This window comes from Aptenodytes patagonicus, chromosome Z, assembly GCF_965638725.1.
Source record: "Aptenodytes patagonicus chromosome Z, bAptPat1.pri.cur, whole genome shotgun sequence".
Taxonomy (NCBI): Eukaryota; Metazoa; Chordata; class Aves; order Sphenisciformes; family Spheniscidae; genus Aptenodytes; species Aptenodytes patagonicus.
Window position 1 is genome coordinate 23,408,462 of NC_134982.1, and position 19,129 is coordinate 23,427,590.

At 41.8% G+C, this 19,129-nt stretch overlaps 1 protein-coding gene across 4 annotated transcripts in view; it reads left to right on the forward strand.

The window, feature by feature from the left end:
* Positions 1–387: 387 nt before the first annotated feature.
* The window catches only part of KIF2A (kinesin family member 2A), a 56,475-nt gene continuing 37,733 nt past the window's right edge, over positions 388–19,129 (forward strand). For all 4 annotated transcript variants that reach the window (XM_076362236.1, XM_076362239.1, XM_076362237.1 and 1 more), the window contains exon 1: positions 388–541. In XM_076362236.1, coding sequence (XP_076218351.1) covers positions 478–541 — 64 coding nt within the window. In that variant the 5' untranslated portion in view covers positions 388–477. The remainder of the gene's footprint in view (positions 542–19,129) is intronic.

Sequence of the window (19,129 nt, forward strand, 5' to 3'; positions counted from 1 at the left end):
GAGGGTGAGGCGGGGTGCGGACACCGGGCGCCCCCGTGACGCGGGGCGCCGCTGGGGACCCGGCTGGGGACCCCGCCGGGCCGCGCAGGCCGAGCGCCCCCTTCCGCCGAGGCAGGAGGAGGAGGAGGAGGAGAAGGAGGAGGAGGAGGAGGAGGAGCGGGGGGGGGGGACCGCGGGCGGCTGACGAAGGCCGCGGCGGCGCCTCTGCCCCCGCCTCCCCCGTGAGCCGGTCCTGCCGTGACGCCGCGGCGAGGCGCGCAGGCGCAGCAGCTCCCAGCGCCTGTTGTATCCGGCCGGCGCCTTTTCTCTCTTCCCCTCCTCCCTCTCCCCGTCCGTCCCTCCCTCCCTCTCTCCCTCCCGCCCTCCCCGAGCCGCCGCGGTCGGTGCTGCCGCCGCCACCGCTGCTGTGCGCGCCCTCCCCGCCCCCTGTAGCCCGGCCGGCAGCGCCTCCGATCTCCCCGGCTGCCCCATGAAGCGATGGCAGCGCCCAACTTCGGCAAGATCCAGATAGGGATCTACGTGGAGATCAAGCGCAGCGATGGTCAGTGGGGCAGGGGCGGCGACAGGGGGCCGGCCCGGCGGAGCGGCGACGGACCCCGGCCGGGCGCCGCCGCCGCCCCGCTGCGCGGCGCGGGGGGTGGGGAGGGCGGGGAGGGGGCTGCGCGCGGGGCCCATTGTGTGCGCGGGGCCGGGGAGTGGCCGGGCCTGGCGCGCGCTGCGGTTGTCAGGGGAGCGCTCGCGCTTGGCGGCGCAGGGCGGTTGCGCGGGGCGCGAGCGGCGGTGGCGGCCGCCGCCGCTGGGGACGGGGAGGCTGCGGCAGGGCGGGGAGGGGCGGCGGCGGCGGGGTGGAGGGCTGAGGTGGGCGAGGGGTGTGAAACAGGGACGGAGTCGGCTCCTGGGGGAGGGGAAAACGGGAGAGGGGTGAGGTGGGCAGTGAGACGTGCGGGGTGGCTGGGGGTGGGGGTGATGAGGGGATGTGGGTGGGAGAGGGGCGTGGGTGGGGAGGAGAGCCCGGGGAGGTTTGGGCAAGGAGGTGGGAGGGCCTTAGAGGAGGGGATGAGGTGATGGAGGGAGGAAAGGCCTTTAATGTAAAGAAATAACTTCTTGTTTGCTCTGGTGTACGAGCCGTGCTCTCAAAAAATGACACAACAGTATGCCCTGACAGAAGTGCCTTTGGACACTTCCATCACTTGACAAAAAGCTTGATGTTATTATTTCAGATGTTCTTTGTGACTAAAATACAAGAAGGGCGCTTGCTTTTTGTGCCCATGAGTTGTTATTTCTCTGTGGGGGATTCAGTGTTTCTCATCTTGCCCAGCATCTCCTGGCAGGAGGATGTATGGTGCTGTCTAGAAATACACGTGAATAAAGGGGGCGTGTGTGTCAGGTTTAGGGGGCTAACTCTTTATATCTGTCTGGTAGGAGAGAACTGAAATGGGAAGTTCACTGGCTGAATCAGTGGCAGGTCACTCGTGACTTCAGCTCTTTAATTTGAGTGGGAATCTGTCATCTGTTCTCAGCCTCTGTGAGATCTGTGAAGCCTGCTAACCCGCGATGGGGTTCTGCTGGGATTTTCTGGAAAGTCTTTTTTTTTTTTTTCTCTCCAGGGTTCAGGAGCTTGCTAAAGAGTAAGCAGATGTTTCTAAGGGAAGAAGGGTCTGGAGGTCAAAGGCACTGAAGTTAGCATGGTTTTGTCATGAGGCAGGAAACAAGCAGCCGACAAGCTTTATGCAGCTTGTCTTTCTTGTGTCCCATACTGCAGTTCAACCCTACAATAAAATAATGGTTGGTGTTGGCTGGACACTATCCTAAACCTAACCCCTCAATTTGTGCTTAATGACTTGTGTGTCACGTGAAGAGTCTTGATAGGTCTGGCAGTTATTTGCATAACTCCTGCAGATCTCTGCCTGGGGTTTCAGAAAACCTCACCGTAGCAACTTGTAAAGCTGTTTTTCTGAGGTCTGTGTGAACTTCTAATAAATGTTACAGTTTGGTTTGTATGCCTTTGGAAATGAACGCATGAGAATGCTTTGCTGCTCCCCCCCCCCCCCCCCCCCCCGCAGGGTTCTGCTCACTTCTAATGTCAGAAGTGAGGACAGTAACTCTTGAACATAACAATACTTATTTTCATTACTGTTAACGATTTACATATTCTGCTGTATCACTTACACACGCGATGCAGCACGTTAAATATATGACACATCCGTAATATACTTGGGGGATGCCTTCATAGCAGTTGCTCAAACTGTAGAGTTTTGAGAATTTGTGTTAACCTGTTCCTTGTGTGAGCAACCAGACTGCAGTGTCATACCAGAGTTAGTGGGTCCTGGTTATTGTGAGGTTTGCTTTGTGGGGACTGGAGGAGGAGATGCCCCGTTCTGGCTAAGGCTACTGCAGCCTTCTGTCATTCTCTCCCTATTAAACTGTAGGAGAAACTGTCCTAGGTATGTGGAAGGGAGCATTTTGAGAAAGGTATCGAAGGACAGCCAAGCACTAGACTGCATTGCCTTTCAGAAGGTAGGTTTCCAACCTGAGCTGTGGTTGCACAGGCAATCAAAATTGATCTAGCTGCTTCTAACAAGGGGAGGGTCTTGCTGCCTGTGCCTCTGTCAGCTGTGTTGTTCCTGCAAAATCTCTCTTCCATCCAGTGTGGCCAATGATTTTTTTCCCTGATGATTTAATACATTAATTGATGATTTGATTCAGTAAACACAGTAGAAAACTTCTGAATGTGCTAGTATTCCGCAGGATTTAGTGAGTTCCAATAGCTCACAGAGGGATCTGTGACCCCAGTGGTATCGGTGTGTAGGAAATGCATGTCCAGGGTGAAGCGGAGGTCTTCGCATATGATCTTCTGGTTCAGTAACAGAGAGCTACCTGGATCTGCTCTACCCAGAACTGTATCCCAGGTAGAATCAGGGCTGTGTATCATACCAGCCACCCTTGGCTGAAAGCACGATTAAAGCCTTTCAAGAAACTTTAGGGGAAAGCGGTGTGTTGGTCTGGGCTTTTTTTCATATATTGTCTTGTCTGTAGGGAGTCCTTTTTTAAAACTAAATATTATTTTGAGAGGTAGGTATAGCAATTCTTTAAAATTTCCTTATTTACCTGTTTGTTTGCTGAATCCAGAGAAGAATAGTTTTACTTTCTTAATGGGGTTATTTGAAAAAGTATGTGTTTTTCCCCATCTGTCCAGCAGTTATGTTAAACGCTTTTCTGAATACAGAGCTTTATTAATTCCAGATAACTCTATTTTTCTGTAAATAAAAATAAAAACAAAAACAGAATAGCTTTTCTTTGGTGAAACATCACTGTTAAAAGTCATACTTCGTAGAATCGTCATAGAATCATAGAATGGTTTGGATTGGAAGGGATTGCCCCGACTCGTGTGCAGGACCTTGCCCTTGGCCTTGCTGAACTTCATGAGGTTCACACGGGCCCACCACTCAAGCCTGTCAGGGTCCCTCTGGATGGCATCCCTTCCCTCCAGCGTGCTGACCGCACCACACAGCTTGGTGTCGTCGACAAACTTGCTGAGGGCGCACTCAATCCCACTGTCCCATGTCGCCAACAAAGATGTTAAACAGCGCTGGTCCCAATACCGGCCCCTGAGGAACTTGTTCACAATTGCAACGATATGCAGAACACAATAGATGTGAGAATTACACCAGAACATTCTGGAAAGAAAAGTTGCATATTCTGTCATTTTGACAAGTTCTAATTAGGTTTAAGTGTTTCATGAGAGATTTCTTATAGGACTGAATAGAAAATAGATGTTGTACAAATGAAAGACATTGTTAGAACTCATGGCCAAAAACACATGAAAACCAGTGTTTGGATAAAAACCAACATTTTCGAGGACTGACGCTGCAGAGCTGCTTGCTGTGTATCTGTTTTTTCTCAGTGGGTAAACATTGGTATAAATGTTGTCTAGAGTTGCAGATAATATTTCCAGTTATAATTGGAATAACAAGTTACGTTCATGTAATGTAAGAGCATATTAAGCGATCAGCTAGTTTGGCTTTTTACAATCATTTCTGATACTGAAATTTACTACTTACTTCAGTGTAGTTTATGTATGTTGCTTGAAATATGCCTTGATAATCTATTTTGGAAACGGGAAAGAATGTTTGCTTTAGGTTGTGAGTCGCTAAGAGTGGATCACATTTCCAGTCTTGAAAATTGTGCCTTATCACACGGAAGCTTAGGGAAGTAGGGAGGGAGCCAGAAGGCACCCGCAAGACCCGCTGTAATGCTGCTGTCCAGAAGATGCTCCTTGTTGAGGTCTAAATACGGGCATTTGTCTGTTGACCAATTCCCTTTACTCAGATAATAACAGCCCCACTGCTTTACATGTGAACTTACAGCTGTATCTCCACTTCTTGTGCATTATCCCATTAATGATGACAAAGACCTATAAAACTGCTTGGAGAAGGAATATCTCACTTTTTTTTTTCCCCATAAATTCAGTCTTTTGCTGAAATAGGGTAAACCTCATATGCCCTGCAGCCCTTTAGTAGGCTGACTGGTGTTTTTCCTTTACTTTTTCAGTCCAATTGTGTTCTGTCCATTTCCTCCTCAGGCTGTTCCTATTCTCTCTGTCTTTGCAGATCTGAAGTACTACCTAGAAGGACAGAGAAATATATTTGCTCATTTGGAAAGCGGGGGGAATGCAATTCTGGTCTCATTGTCAGAAAAAATGTGAAAGGCATGAGGAGAAGGGACACTCTTGTAACCGAAAGAGGGACTAAAGATTTGACTGAACTTCCTGGAAAGGAAAAGTGGTGAATTTTTAGGGATTAGCCATCAGATGGTATAGAAAAGAAAGATCATGAGCTTGTGCCCCTTTTTTCATAATACAAGAACAGGAGAGCTCTGAGTGTTTGAAAGAGAAAACTTAAAACTGATAAAGGAGAATAGACCAGGTACAGTTACCCAGAGGAGATGGAGGCTAGGAGCGTAGCAGAATTTTAAGAAGGATGTTGATGTGGATGGTAGGAATGTCTTAATTTTACACTAAAAATTAAAAAAATACACCAGCAACCATAAAAGGTAGTTTCTGTTCTACCTCAGTCTGTAGTTTAAATAACTTGTAACTGATGGGAGGTAAGAAGAAATCTTGCCTGTGGCTGTGTTATTTTGTAATTGCGTACTTAAGAATTTTCATCACTTCTGTCTGAAGCATCTGGAACTGGTCACAGTCAAAGATAATCCATCTAGTCCAAAAACCTACTGGCAGCTCCTCTCTCCTTAGGCTTGCCAAAACATCATGGTAACTGTTTTGCCTTCAAACAGAAATGAGACTAAATTTTTGTAATGATAAGGGCTGTAATTTGTTTCTTTAAAGCCCAACTTCTGTGAAATTGATGTTTCTCAGAGTTGAGAGGTCTGTAGCATCCTCTGTCTTCTGGGTAATCCTGTATGAAGATCTTGATCCTTACGTACAGCTCCCAATAGCAACAACGATTTTATAGCAGGATGGAAGGTAATAATGATGATATAAAAATTCTATTCAGGTTTGTGTAGTCACCCTATTTTACAACCTCTTGAGGGTAGATTTAAATGGTAATGTGCTTTTACTCTTTTCTTTGGTGACATACATCCATTTGTTCCCTGTGATTAAGACTTTTTTGTTACCACATTTAAATCATTTGACTCAAATTACCTAATCCCTACGTAAGCCATACGGACACAACGTGCCTTTGTCCTTCCGTAGTGGCCAGATCACACACAGGGCTTCAAGTCTGCTATTGCTGGTCAAGCTAGTGGGTCCAACTTTTAGGCTTATTTACCCGGTTTAGGTTCTCATGTTGTTACATCCAGAGTTTCTGGGGTTTGTTCCTACAGAAGTGTTGGCCAGGAGGAGGTGTTAAATTTTCTGTGTCCTTTTTTTTAAGTGCTCAGCTTTTGTTATGCAGTAAGTGGATTTTCACTGTAACTTGCAGACACTCAGATATTTATGTAGTCCTTCTGTATTTTGTATAAATAGCTTTTGAATGACAAGAGTTGAAGTCCTAATCTTCAGAGTATTCTCGTCTTTGTTCCATAAGCGTGTTTAATACAGCATTACATACTGGCAATAATGTCTTTATAGCTGTATATGGCTACTAGGATTACACAGCTTATATTGCATGTTTTTTCCCCTCTAATCATGTTGTGGGGGAATCTATCCTTTGTTTCTGTTTGGTAGGTAAAGTTACTGCTCTTTCCACACATTCTCTATGATGGCCTGTTGCCTGGGCCCAATTTTATTCGTCTTTTTTTTGTATGACTTTATGAACTGAAGACTTTGCTGTGCTGCTATGGCACCAAGCATGGCTTTCCACCTTGCCGAGGTGGGAAGAGATGATAAATCGTTGGGAAGAGGTCATGCCTGACTGAAGAGTAATGTCATTGCAGAAGTATCTCTTTCTGTTTGCTCTAGAAGATAAATTAGCTTTTTGAGTTATTTTAAGCCATCCACTTACCACAGGACAATGTAGAGAAATGAGTGAAGAGTATGAACTATTTAGCAGGTGAGCTGCTTTCCAGGAGCACAAAATCTGTAGCATTTTTTGTTGGCTTGACCTGTGGAATGTGCCACTGTGATTTTTTTTATGCTTGGGAAATTAGTAACAGAATGGAGTAAATTTGCTTAATTGCTGTGTTCTTGTTCAAGTTCTTCCTTTGTAAACACCTTCTGCTTATATCATAAAGTGTGATTTTTCTTTTTAAACTTTTTTTTCATCTTATTGTTTCTTGGATTATCTTATCTTCCTCACCATACTCTATGGCTGGACTCGGGATCAGGAGGAGGATGCTGTGGTCAACCCATTGTGAACACTAAAATGTGGTGTACACCAAAAATGTTCAAAATATGTTTAGTCCATAGAGGAAGAGAATTCAATGACTTTTGATAAATTAAAGGCTTATGTTAACTTTTCAGAATTAAGTTAAATTTGTAACATAATGCAAAAAGTAAGATATGGAAGTCCACAGTAAGGACTCCCAAGCAGTCTTAACTTTGTCCAGTAGTGAGAATGTGTAGTAAAGAAAATAAGTGGTCAGGCATGATGGTGTTTGTAACTTAAAATTAAAGAGTTTTTAAGAAGACATTGGCTTTTAATAATGAATTTCTCATAATGCCTCTGTAGCATAGTTACATTATTTGGAAGTGTAGATGCTTTCAGTGTGTATTTCCAGATGTAGGGTAGAAGGTTTTTATGGAGCTGTAATACACTTTTTGTTATATCTGTTCATCTGTTTCAAAAACATGAACAAGCTTTCAGGTATATGAACAATTCTTGTTGCTTGCTTGAAAGCTTATCTGTGTTTTCCAGTATTACCACTTGTGTCTTTTCAGAAGTGAATGTTCCCTTGCATTTCTTTTAGTTTTTTGGAGGGAATAGTTAACAGTTCCTTCTAAGTAATTTTTTAAAATTTGCTTGCAGTTGTGTATTCCAAGCCTCCAGGTTTAATTGTGACTTGGTATCTGGGGTTTTATTTAAATTGTTCTCAATACTGAACTGAACATAGACACTAAAACAAATGTTCGTAGCTATATTGTTTGGATCAATTTCTCCTGGGTTTTGGTAGAGATGTTTATACTTACTTAAGACTGTTAGGCACTCATCATAATTAAGTTAGCTACAGTTAATTTTGACTATTGATATGATTCCACAGCTGTTTAAGACGTTTAACTCTGGGCTGCTTTAGTCTGTCCACTGCACCAGTGTTTTTAGTTAAATGCATTGTAGGGAGGTGACGGAGGAACGGCAGGGAACTAATACTATGGTAATTCAGATGCAGATTGTCTTAAACTGCTGTTAGTTATATCCTGAAACCTGTTCATGTTGTATATGTACAGGCACACACACTGTTTCTTCTTTTTCTGTCCACATTCCTTTCCTTAAAATGTTCACAGTTCTTATAGTGCTGTTTGAGTACCATTTTTTATTTTCACTCGAAGAATTAAAAAGCCTATAGCTTGCTATAGTGTTCCCAATATAGAGATAGACAGGTGATTTACATGATTTTCCTATACCTTTGACCTCTGTAAAGGGACGCTTTGAATTCTGTAGTGAGTGTTTAGCTATGAGACAGTACTGACAGTGTCTGATACCCTGGAAATGCATTTTGTTCATGTGCCCAGAAGGTATCATGATAAATTGGTCAGTTGTGGCTTAGAACATCTGTAAACCATTGATTTACTAGAAGACAGTGAAATACACCTGCTGTGTTAAATGCTTTTCTCAAGTGGAGCCACTGTTGGAGGCAGAACAGGGGGCTAGATGTTCTTCTCCTGTGCCACTCTTCTCCGTGCCTGGTAATCGCTCCTGGGAGACAGAGCAGCCACAGGTAGTTCTCTGGGAGGGTGTTACAAAGATGGTATTGCTGTTTCCCTGAAATTTTCAACTTTTCTGTTGAAAAGTGTTCTGTGGAATTAATTTTGCTGTGTTTGAATTTGGTCATTGCTAAATATGTAAAACCAGATTTTACATGTTAGACAAAAGGTGGTAAAGCTGTGTGAAAAATTACATTAGAATGACCTTTCCTGGAAAAGAGAATGAATTTATCAGGCTTATGCTTATTAGGCTTTTTTTAATGTGTGTAGTGCACTGAATCATTTACATGAGCAGAACACACCTAGAAGACTTTTGATAACTCTACTATTACAGTCTAAATTCAGTTGTCCTTTTATGTTGCTAGGAACCCAAGTTAATTTTAGAATTTCTTAGTTAAAAGGAGTAAATAGAGGTTCTTGAAGATAACTCTGTATAACTGTGTGTCTAACCAAAACTTTAAGTGACATTTTGAAAAATGTGAATTATCAGTTAGATTTAGTAATTAAGCCACTTCATCAGTTTTTTCTTTTTTTTTTGGAACGGGGTCTTGTTTAGCAACATTGAGTCTGATCGTATATTTGACTCTTGAGAAAGAAGAATGACGACTTTTGTTGCTTAAAGGCTTGAATGTGGTAGTAGAGTTTTTTATTTTGCTTTATTCAAATAAAATGCTTTCAGTATAGCTTACTGTTTTTACCTAGTGGCAGTTCTGGTGGCATCAGGCATAAGCTGCTTTTAAGTTTCCCAGACTTGTAAAGGAACCAGTCTGCTGCATTCCTTGCCACTTCTGCAATGCTGGCTCTGTAAAACTAATTGTCCAATCCCAAGCAGTAACAAAGTGACTTCAGGTAACTTGCATATCACAAAAATTATTTGACTTTGGTTTCATTTTTATCAGTGGGTGCATTCCATAGGGGAATGTAACTTGCTTTCAAGTTATCAGTAATCCCATTGAAGCTTTGTCAAGTGCAAGTTTGAGTTTCTCATGGCTCTCATCAGGCACTGATAACTCTGTGTAATCCCAGATATCAGAAGTGTGAGTATTTTCAGTCTCTTCTGTTACTTACAGGACAGTATGTTAAGAGTTGCCTTCAATGGATGAAGACACTGAATGTGTATGTGAGTGGAGGGAGGTAGAGCGTGAGCTTTGTTTAAAACTTTCTCTTTAGAAGCAAGATGCGTAGCATACTTGTGCCCTTGTGGAGTTTGGATCTAGAATGTTTGTTGCACAGTGCTGCATATTTTGCAATCACTAAAATGTGTTACTTTCCCCTTGTGGCTGAACTACATATGGAGTTTGAGGTGTATTTCCGACGGATCTATAAAAGTGTTTGCTAGAGATACAGGCATGCATAATGAGGCGGTGCTGAGGATCTGTGGCTCTAGGAAGAGAGTAGTGGAAATGAATTCAGTTTGAAAAGCACATGCACACTTAGATTTTTGAATACTCCAAGTTTCTGATTAATTTTTGGGTTATGTTTGTGTGTTTTTCTATACTTTCATGAATTGAACTTCCCAGTTCATCTTGACATTTTAATAGGATAGAAATTCAGGTGGTGATGAATGAGATGAATATAAATCACAACCTGATGATTTTTAAGTTAACAATAAGCTTTAATCAAACCACAGAGAAGAATTAAAATATTACTCAAAATTTCCTTACTGGTTTGAGCTTTTAGAACCTTGTTAAGATAAGGGAAAAATACAGGCTTTAAACTTGTATGAGAATAAAGCTTCTGACTTTTAACCCAGAGCAAAAGTTGGCAGCTCTGTAATAAATTAAGTAATGGTTAATATTCTTACTGAAGGTAATATTGTGAAGTAAGGGAAATTAAAAAAACACCCAAACAACAAAACACTGTTTGACAGGGTGGGTCACGAAAGGCAAATGGTACTACCTGAAAACATCTATAGAAGGTGCTAGTAGAAATTTTCGATGTGATGCAAGAAGCCATTGTTTCTAGGTAGCTACTGTCAGCTTCAGAGAAAGCAGAGAAAATTGTGAAAAGGAGGTCTCTGCCATGTATTCAAGCAACAAACGAAATGAGAAAGGGGGAAGGGAGGGAGAAGACTGGCCAAGTCATCTCAATCTTTTGGCAGAGGGTATTCACCACAGTATTTGAATCCACCACAATCTTAAATCCTGTTGTAGAAAAGCTAAAAAAAAAAAAATCAACAACCACTAAACCCCAATGCTGTTTGGAAGAGATACTTGACTGAATCTGCTTTTGCTCCTACATACCATAACTGTATTGAAATTTATACTGAACACAGAGGACTCTGATCTGTAAAAGTATGTAACAGTGTTCTGGAGAGAAACTTTCAGAAGCAGTTTTAGAAGATTTTAAAGAAGCTGCTTGCAAAATTGTTCTACAGGACTCCAGGGAACTGCTGACTAAACGTGCAAGAAGATGTGAAATTATGTTTAGTTTTACAAAACTAAAAAAATATATATAAGAAGACATTGAACTATTCCTGCAACTTGTTTACAATTTGTCAACTCATAGGAAAGATGTGAATGTCATTACCAGGAATTGAATGAAAACCTTCCCTTATGCAGTGGCAGTAAAAGAAAAATGTGATAGAGGCCAGAAAGTACTGTAATGGCATACATTAACGTCGTCTTCTCCTTTGAATAAAGTTTGCAGCTGTAATTGCTTGATCTTCCTCAAATCTGAGTGCTGGAGGGGGTTCATATGGGCCATGAAAGGGACCTGCGGGTGTTAGAAAACCTCGCAGAAATGTTGAAAACAGATAGATTATTGTTGTTTTGGTTTAGGCTTTTTTTTACACTTTGGAAGGGAGATTGCCATGTGAATATATGACAAAATGAAGACTACATTATGAAAAGCAAATGAAAAGTTCTTTTTTTTCCTCTCTCTGTATAACACTTTTACTGAAGTTGGAGAATTTTAAAAGCTTATGAAGTGTTTCTGCCTTTTTGGAGGTTCCTCCATCTCCTTAAAGTACGCTCACTACTAGCATAAGAAGTGCTCCAGTGGATCAGACTGATGGTTCATCCAGCCCAATGGCAGTATGAGAGGCTATTTAGGGAAAGCAGGTCAGCCTTGCCGCTGTCTGCAGTCTTTCTCTTCCCCTAATATCCAGAATTATATCTGGGATATTAGAAGTACAACTCTGCCTAGTCCTATTAAATATCCATGTATAGACCTATTTTCTGTGAATTTACTGAACACCTTTCTGACCCAACTCACACTGTCTGCCTCCGCAACCCCTCGTGGAAGCAAGATTGGGAAGTTCCCTGCTTCCTGCATAGAAACGTGCATTACTGCTTTTATCTTCCTGAAATCAATCTGCCTTAAGAGACTGCTCCTAGCTTTAGTGTTGCAGGATTTGGTGAATAAGTTTCCACTCATTTTGTCCTTTATGGTTGTAAAGCTAAACCAAATCCACCCGCAGCCTTTTCCTCAAAAGTGAGCAATCTCACCCACCTTAAGCTGTACTTGCTTCGTTCTCTTCATCTTCTTAGTTGACCTTCTCTTTACCTCCTCTAATTCTGCTACATCTTTTTTGAGGTGTGAAGACTAGTGCCATAGTACTTGAGATGTGGGTGCACCAAAGTTTTATTTATAGTTTAAAAATGACACTTGCCTTTATTCTCTAGGTTCCTGATGATGGCCAGTGTTTTATTGGCTCTTTTTTGGTTGCATCTGCATATTGAGTTGATGATTTTAGAGAACTGTAAGTGTTAACTTAAGGTTCTGTTACTTGAGTTGTAACTTCTAGTTCCAGTTTTAGCGTTATGTACCCCTAAGTTAGATTATTTTTCTCTGGGTGCCTTACCTTTCTTTTGTCCATGTTGAAGCTTCTCTGCCATCTTTTTGTGTACTCCCTTATTTTTGAGAGACCCTTTTGAACTCATGGCATCTGACTACCCAAAAAGCTGTCTTGCCAAAGGCTCAGACCCCAAATTTAGTGTAATTTGGTGTGTAACTGAACACCAGGCTGGAAGATGATGTCTAAGTTTCTAGCTAATGTTTTGAAAGTTGTGTATCATAAAACACTGCTTCACTTTCCCAATCCCCTCCTTCGTTAGCACTTGTTTGCATGTAATCTCCTTGTACAGGGGATTAAAGTATTTCATGGTTTGGACTATTCTGATTGTGAATTTATCTTGCCCCTCATTTTAGTTTAGCGTCCTGGTACCGTGATGATTCTCATTGCACATGTGCTAGTTCACTTCCAGGCTCCCATTTGGAGTGAGGGAGGTTTCCCCCTATAGGAAACCTGAACTTCCTCGACTGGTTTGTGAGAAGAGACCTGAACCTGCATCATTTTGGCTATCACTGCTCAGACAGTCCTTCTGCATTTTAGTAAGCATCACACTTTCATATTCTCGTGCACATCCCTGGGCATATGCAGCACATGCTCCTATTTGTGCTCTAAAAGCATCATAGTGGGAGGCTGCAATGCAGTTTTCTCATTATTTTGCTTAGGTCAAAGTGAATAACCATAAAAACTCAAAAGGTCTCAGGGCTCTAGGCGTGTTGCTTGGGACCACAGGGGTGCACCTATATAAGCATTTCAGCTGAGATCGAGAATGGACTTTGAACATGTATCTTCTGATCATCCTTTACGTTGTCGTGCTATGCTTTAGTTCACTTTGGAAGTGGCCTCGGAGCACTCTAAATTCCTTTTAGATGAAATGTAGCTGGAGGGTGCACTCCAGGTATGTATGTGATGTACTCCAACAAGGGGTGTTCAGTCTGTGGCACTAGATGCCCCCCCCAGTTCCCTCCAAAACATGCACTGTGAATGTGTGATCCTCAGCACCACCTGCTTTGCTCTGCAGATCTCCTCCTGTTGCAGTACGCTACTTGCTGCCACAGGCACAGCTGAGGGACCTGGGTTGAGCACTAAGTGCTGTAGTTGTGAGCAATATGCTGTGAAAGGTGCTGTCCCAGGGGTGTTGTGGACATGAACCAACCCATACCAGTTGTCCTAGGGTTTCTGTCCGTGGTGTGTCTGGAAAAAAGGCATGGAGGTCATCTCCAGCATGACCTAATACTGCCTGCTGCTTAAGAATGAGAAGGTTGGTCGTGGGTTATGCCATGTTTTAGTAAGAGCATGACACATCTGACTTGACAGCAAGTGATAGATCCTCATTGGATTTGCCTCCCCTCCCCATCAAAAAAAGACTGACCGTTGTGGTACCCCAATGACAAAACCAGCATAACTAAATAAAAGGATTTTGAGTCACGGAGCAATCGGCCATCACACTAACATCCATTTCAGAAGTGATTACAGCTCCTCCTGCTTGATTGTGCACTAAAAACGAGGGGAGAAATCACAAATCTAATCGAAGCACCCTAGGAAGGTACAGCGCCTCGACTAAAAGAAGTAGCAAACAGTAGAGGACAGATGCTGAAGTGCTTCTAGTCTCTGTGTCCCAAATTAGCATCCCAGAGGTGGAGCGGGTAAACGCGGTGCTGAATCCTGGAGCTGAATGCGGGGTGACCTGACCTGAGCTTGGCCTTGCCGGGGCATCAGTGTGGGAGAGGCTTTGCGTCCATTATGAAGGTCAGCCGTAAGTTTCTCTGAATTTCAGTAAAGTGTTTCATAGAGTGTGAAGAATGATTCAGATGAAGTTTAATACAAGAATGGTAATGTATTTAAGACAGGTGATGATAGCATACCTAATAATTTCTACCTAATAGTGTGCCTTCTGGATCAGTTTTGGAACTGGCTGGCTGTTTTTTCCCATCCATTATAGTTATTTATTCCTGCTCATAACACAGAAATTAACGTTGTTCTCAATGGAAAACTTCATTACTACTCTAGAGTGGGAGTATCATCTTTGTGGAGATTTATATCATGCAGGAAGATTAGGAAATACGGAATGAAACAACTGGGGTAAAACGTGGCACAAAGTAAATGTGCTTTTGCTATAGACTGGGAGATCAAAAACTGTAAATGACAAGAGAAAAATCTTGATATTCTAGTTAATCACAAAATAAGTGTGAACTACCAGGGCGACTACCAGGGTGAAGTGACAAGGGGAAAAGTGCGTGCAGTTTCAGAATAACTGTTATTTGGCAGTGAGTGCTCCTGTGGAAAGTGGTCTGGAGCCCCTGTGGAATATTGCACCTCCTTCTGGTTGCCAGGGTTGGAAAAGGAGATACTCCTAAAGGACTGAAACAGGTAGAGATAGGCTCACTGTTCTCGTACAGGTGTGTTTGTACAAGCTATAAAAGAAAGCACAGAGTACTAAATGACTGTGAACACATGTAATCTGGAAAAAAGTTTGTGTATGTTGACAGCAAGGTGCTAGTGCAACTTTCTGGGGTGAATAGCAGGGGCAGACCACTTGATAACATAAAGGTGAAATGTGTTCTGTTTATTGAAGGGTTTCTAGGGGACTTAAGGTAGTATGTAGTAGATGTGATTGGACAGGTGCTTCCTTCCAAATATCTTTTTCTGTGGCTAAGTTATATGTAGAGAACTTATCCACTCTTAAAAATGATAGGATGACTGGCACAGTACAGCTGAGATAACTTGCTGATAAATATCTAAATATCTGTGCATCTGTTGGCTGTTGTGATGTGATACTTCCTTTATGAATTGAGCTGCTATAGAAACAAGTCTCCCCTCTTGCTCTGACACTGACACCTACAGAGGCAATATGTGGCTGTAGCTTCTGAATGCTACGGCAGTGAGATGCTATTGACAACCTTTTGTAAAGCCACTGGAGTGACTGCCATTGATTTCACTGGCAATTGAAGCTTCTGAAAGCAAATAAAGGGAAGATGTTTCAGGAGGACCTCACTAGTGTGAAATAATGCCCTTTGAAATGTGCTTAAAAGAGTATTAGCTCCCCACCCCCAAAAGAAACGGGATCTACCCTGCAGAGAAGTAAAAAACAAACTGTTCCTCTAACTGGGGAAACCACAGGAAACTTGTTTTGAATGTAAAGGGAAATTTTAGAGATTGGCTTGCAAAATGAAAGGTCTGCAGAAGAACCCAGTGAATCACAATGTGAAAAGATTGGAGATTTAACAATTGTTAGAGAAGCTAAAACTGTGACAGCAGCACTGGGATGCAGCTCTAGGTAACTGCTTTAGAGAAGGTGCATCAGTGTGGGCAGCTAACAAGTTCAGCTAGACTGAGCACGGCAAATTATAATTTAGTGGTTCGGGGTGGAGGGGCTTGGCGTTGAATGCAGGAGGACCAAAAAGTTGCTTGTGTCCTATTTACTGTATGAGGGACATTAAATGCGCTGTTTGTATTTTGAAGCTAAATATTATACACAGTTCAGTGGCATGTCTATGTGTTGTTCTTATTTGTTAGTGGATTGTCAGTAAGATCTGTGAACTTTGTTTTTCTAAAGCACTACGTTTGATTGGTTTTTACACAGAAATTAGATACGTATCTTAGATGGGGATTTTTCCGAGTTTGGTAACTTTCTAGATGGAGGCAAGAGTAGACTACGTTTGATTTTAATTCAAAGCTGAAATACACAGGCAGATACGGGAAACTTGATTTGAGTAATGTTAGTTTCTGTTCTCAAAATCCCTGTTTGTTGCATTGTAGAGGTTTACAGAGATCATAAAATGTGTTTGTAATATGATTGTCGTTTGAAGGACTTGGGTATTGCTGTGATAATTTAGAGAATAAAATAAAATGAGTTGGTAGCTAGAAATCATTCACACAAATAAATATTAAAACATACCTTTAATTAAAATTATATGGATTATTTTTAATATTTAAGAACTTGCTTTAGAAATATGGCAGGTACTGTGTATGTTTAGTGACCCATTTGACAATGCGATAACTAAGGTAACAGACAAGACAATAAGGAAGGCTGGCAAAACCAAAATTAATCTATATCACAAAGTAAAACAAAACTAAAGCATAACTGTGGTAGATACAAAGAAAATAAAAGGCTACTTGTTTGTGGATAAATGAAACTTCGAAACAAGATAAAATCAAGCAAGTTTAGTGTTGTGGAGAAAGAAACATCTGTCAGTAGTAAGGCCAGTTTTTCCTTGGGGGATTAGCAGCAGGACTGGCCCTGTGCTGCAGGGAGGACCATGTCAAACGCTGATCACGTGAATGGGGACATCACCACAGTTGACACTGTGGGAGACACTGAGCCTGGAATTCTCTCTTTCCTTGGGATTTTTCCCTGGAAGTTTGCTATAGACATTGTTTGGTGGGTAAGGATTGTTTTTTTCCTTCCTGAGCTCTGTGAGAGCAGGAAAGTCGTTTCTACCAGAGTCGCCCTAATTGGAGCCTGTAGTGCAGGAGACATTTTCTGGACCACAGTAATTCTGGTAAATGCTGCTTCTGGATTTGCAGCCTCATGTTTCTCCTAAACATAATTTTTTTATATATGTGACTTGGGGTTCGTATTATTTTTAAAAAAGTGTGAAGAAAATTCTACTTTTTGCAATTTTAATTTTTGAATGCAAGTGGCAGAGGGTAAAGATTAGTCATGTCCAGGTGTCTCTAGATGAGATAACATTCATGTTAGTCCCTCATGAATGTGATTAGGAAAATCCTGGCTATTTCACAAAAGCCTATTATAATCCTTTAAGGGATGGATAGCTTCTGTTGCAGTGGTCATCCTCAGCAAGGCTCTGTAGCAGATGTTAAGTTTTTGTTCATCTGTGAAACATCTACTGTTGATGCACTTAGAAAAACTAAGTGCTCGGCTGACTGGACCACTGCCTGAGCTAATATAACACATTTGTGCTCCTAAAGAAGTGGCAAGTTCAGAGGATGTAACATAAGCTGTGAGTTTCCTTTACTGAATGTTGAGTCCGTTAACATTGCCATAGCCTGGTCCTGCTAAAAATAATTGCCTGGGTTTGAGCTGGCAAGGCCTAAACAACTGTATGATGGTCACAGGGTAACACTGCCGGGCTGGGTTCTGCTACTGTTTTTTGGGGAGGAATGAGAGAGTCATAGTGGAAATTATGAACCTTTATTCTCCATGGCCTGAGCCAGAGCCTGCGTGTAATTTTTTAATTATTACAGCTCAAAGATATTTCTAAGACTTCACAAAACTTTTGCGTGAGAAGTGTGAGTACAGTGTGTTTTTGGGCGGGTGCACTTTGATTATGTGGAAGGGTGGGGAAGGCTGTGGTCTTCTTCCAGCCTTATTTCTTGAGTCACTTGGGAGAGCGCAAAAGGGTTTGAGTAACATGTCAGCCAGTGCTGTAGCCCAGACTGTAATTTAGAAAACACCAACCCGTATTTGACACTGATAACTTAGGTTTCTGAAAAGTATTAGGAAGATGAAAAGGCCGTGGTTTTAGTACTGTCATTGATCACTGCTTCAAAATTGTGGTAGTTTTGAGAAATTCCGCAGGCAGAAAATGTTCAGTTTGCTTAGAGGTAAGGATCTAAGTACAGCTGGGTACTTGTGAGCAGTTGCCATTGCTACCTGGGTTGAGGGTTAGTTAAAATGTTTGATTTAGCACTGGTTATTTGCTTTTGCTGCTGCTTTCTGAATCTTTTTCTGCACCAATAGCTCACTAGGGACTCTTACAACAGAGGGGATTTATCTGCTATTTTCTGCAGATGCTTGCTTTCTTCTGTTTGTCAAATGTTCATCAGATGACTAAGAACAGAGGGAATGGAGAGTTTATGTTCTTCACTTTTATTGATTAGAGTGAGAATATCGTAACATACGTGTATTTAAGGTAATTGTAAAGTGTTGTCTTCACATACGTTGATGTTGTCTTACTGCTGTATTTGCAGCAATATTTTCTGCATGCTCTAGTCAGTAGGAGATAAGCCAGATACGACACGCTGTATGACAGAACATATTTACACAAATAATAGCCTTTTCAAATAAATTCTCCATTAGTTTTGAGCACTATAGCAATGGAGCGACTTCCCAGAAAAAGTTTTGCCTGTGCTGTGAATTCTAATCACGTGAGGAGAGGCATTAGAAGTTAAAGAAATGCCGAGTGAAGAGTCAGTGTATCAGCACTATGGCTCTACTTTCTTTTGTGAGATGTGTGTGAAGATAGTCTTTCTCGAGTCAGTTGTTCCTTTTTCAGTTTGCCACAACGCACATTCGTTTTTACATGGACATGTTTACATTTCAAATTTTGTTACCAACCCTAGAAAATGCACCAGAAATCAGGAATGTTGCCTTCCACCACTCTCTGCAGATTGATTTGGCTCTTATGCTTCAGCATTTGCAGCTTGGTCTTGCTTTATATGCTAGACAAGGTTTATGCCAGCCTAATTGGTTGCTGGCATTCCTGAATTTCACAGCTGCTGTATTCAGCTGTGTACTAGAAAAATATAATGGAATACTGTTTGAGGAGAGCAAGAGGCAATTGTAAAGATGTAAATGTGCTTTCTGGCAGTTCAATAACATGTAAACTTTTAGTAACACAGAGAATTTTTAGGAACAGATTGTATGGGTACATTGCCAGTTTAACCATTATAGTATACGTTTTCTATTTAAGCCGAGAATATTTGGAAGATGGACATAACTTTTATTTTTGTTCGTGTTTTTTTTTATTCAGTCCTGACTTTCTTGGCCAGGGAGCAGATGAAGTCTGGCACAGAGATGGAAGATTTATTGTGATTCTTTTGTTACAGCATGCTGGCTTGCTGTGTTTGTGAGAGGGTTCAGTATTTTCTATTAATTCATAAGCCTGCTTTGATCTCTTTTCACTTCTTATGGCAAAGATTAAACCTTTTAAAATTATTATTCATTCTCTGTCAAAAGCAACAGAGCACAGGAGCAAGTAATAGGACTTATGGTGGCTCTGAAACTAACATAGGTTTCAGCTGCGAATAGTGCTTTTCTTCAAAATTTG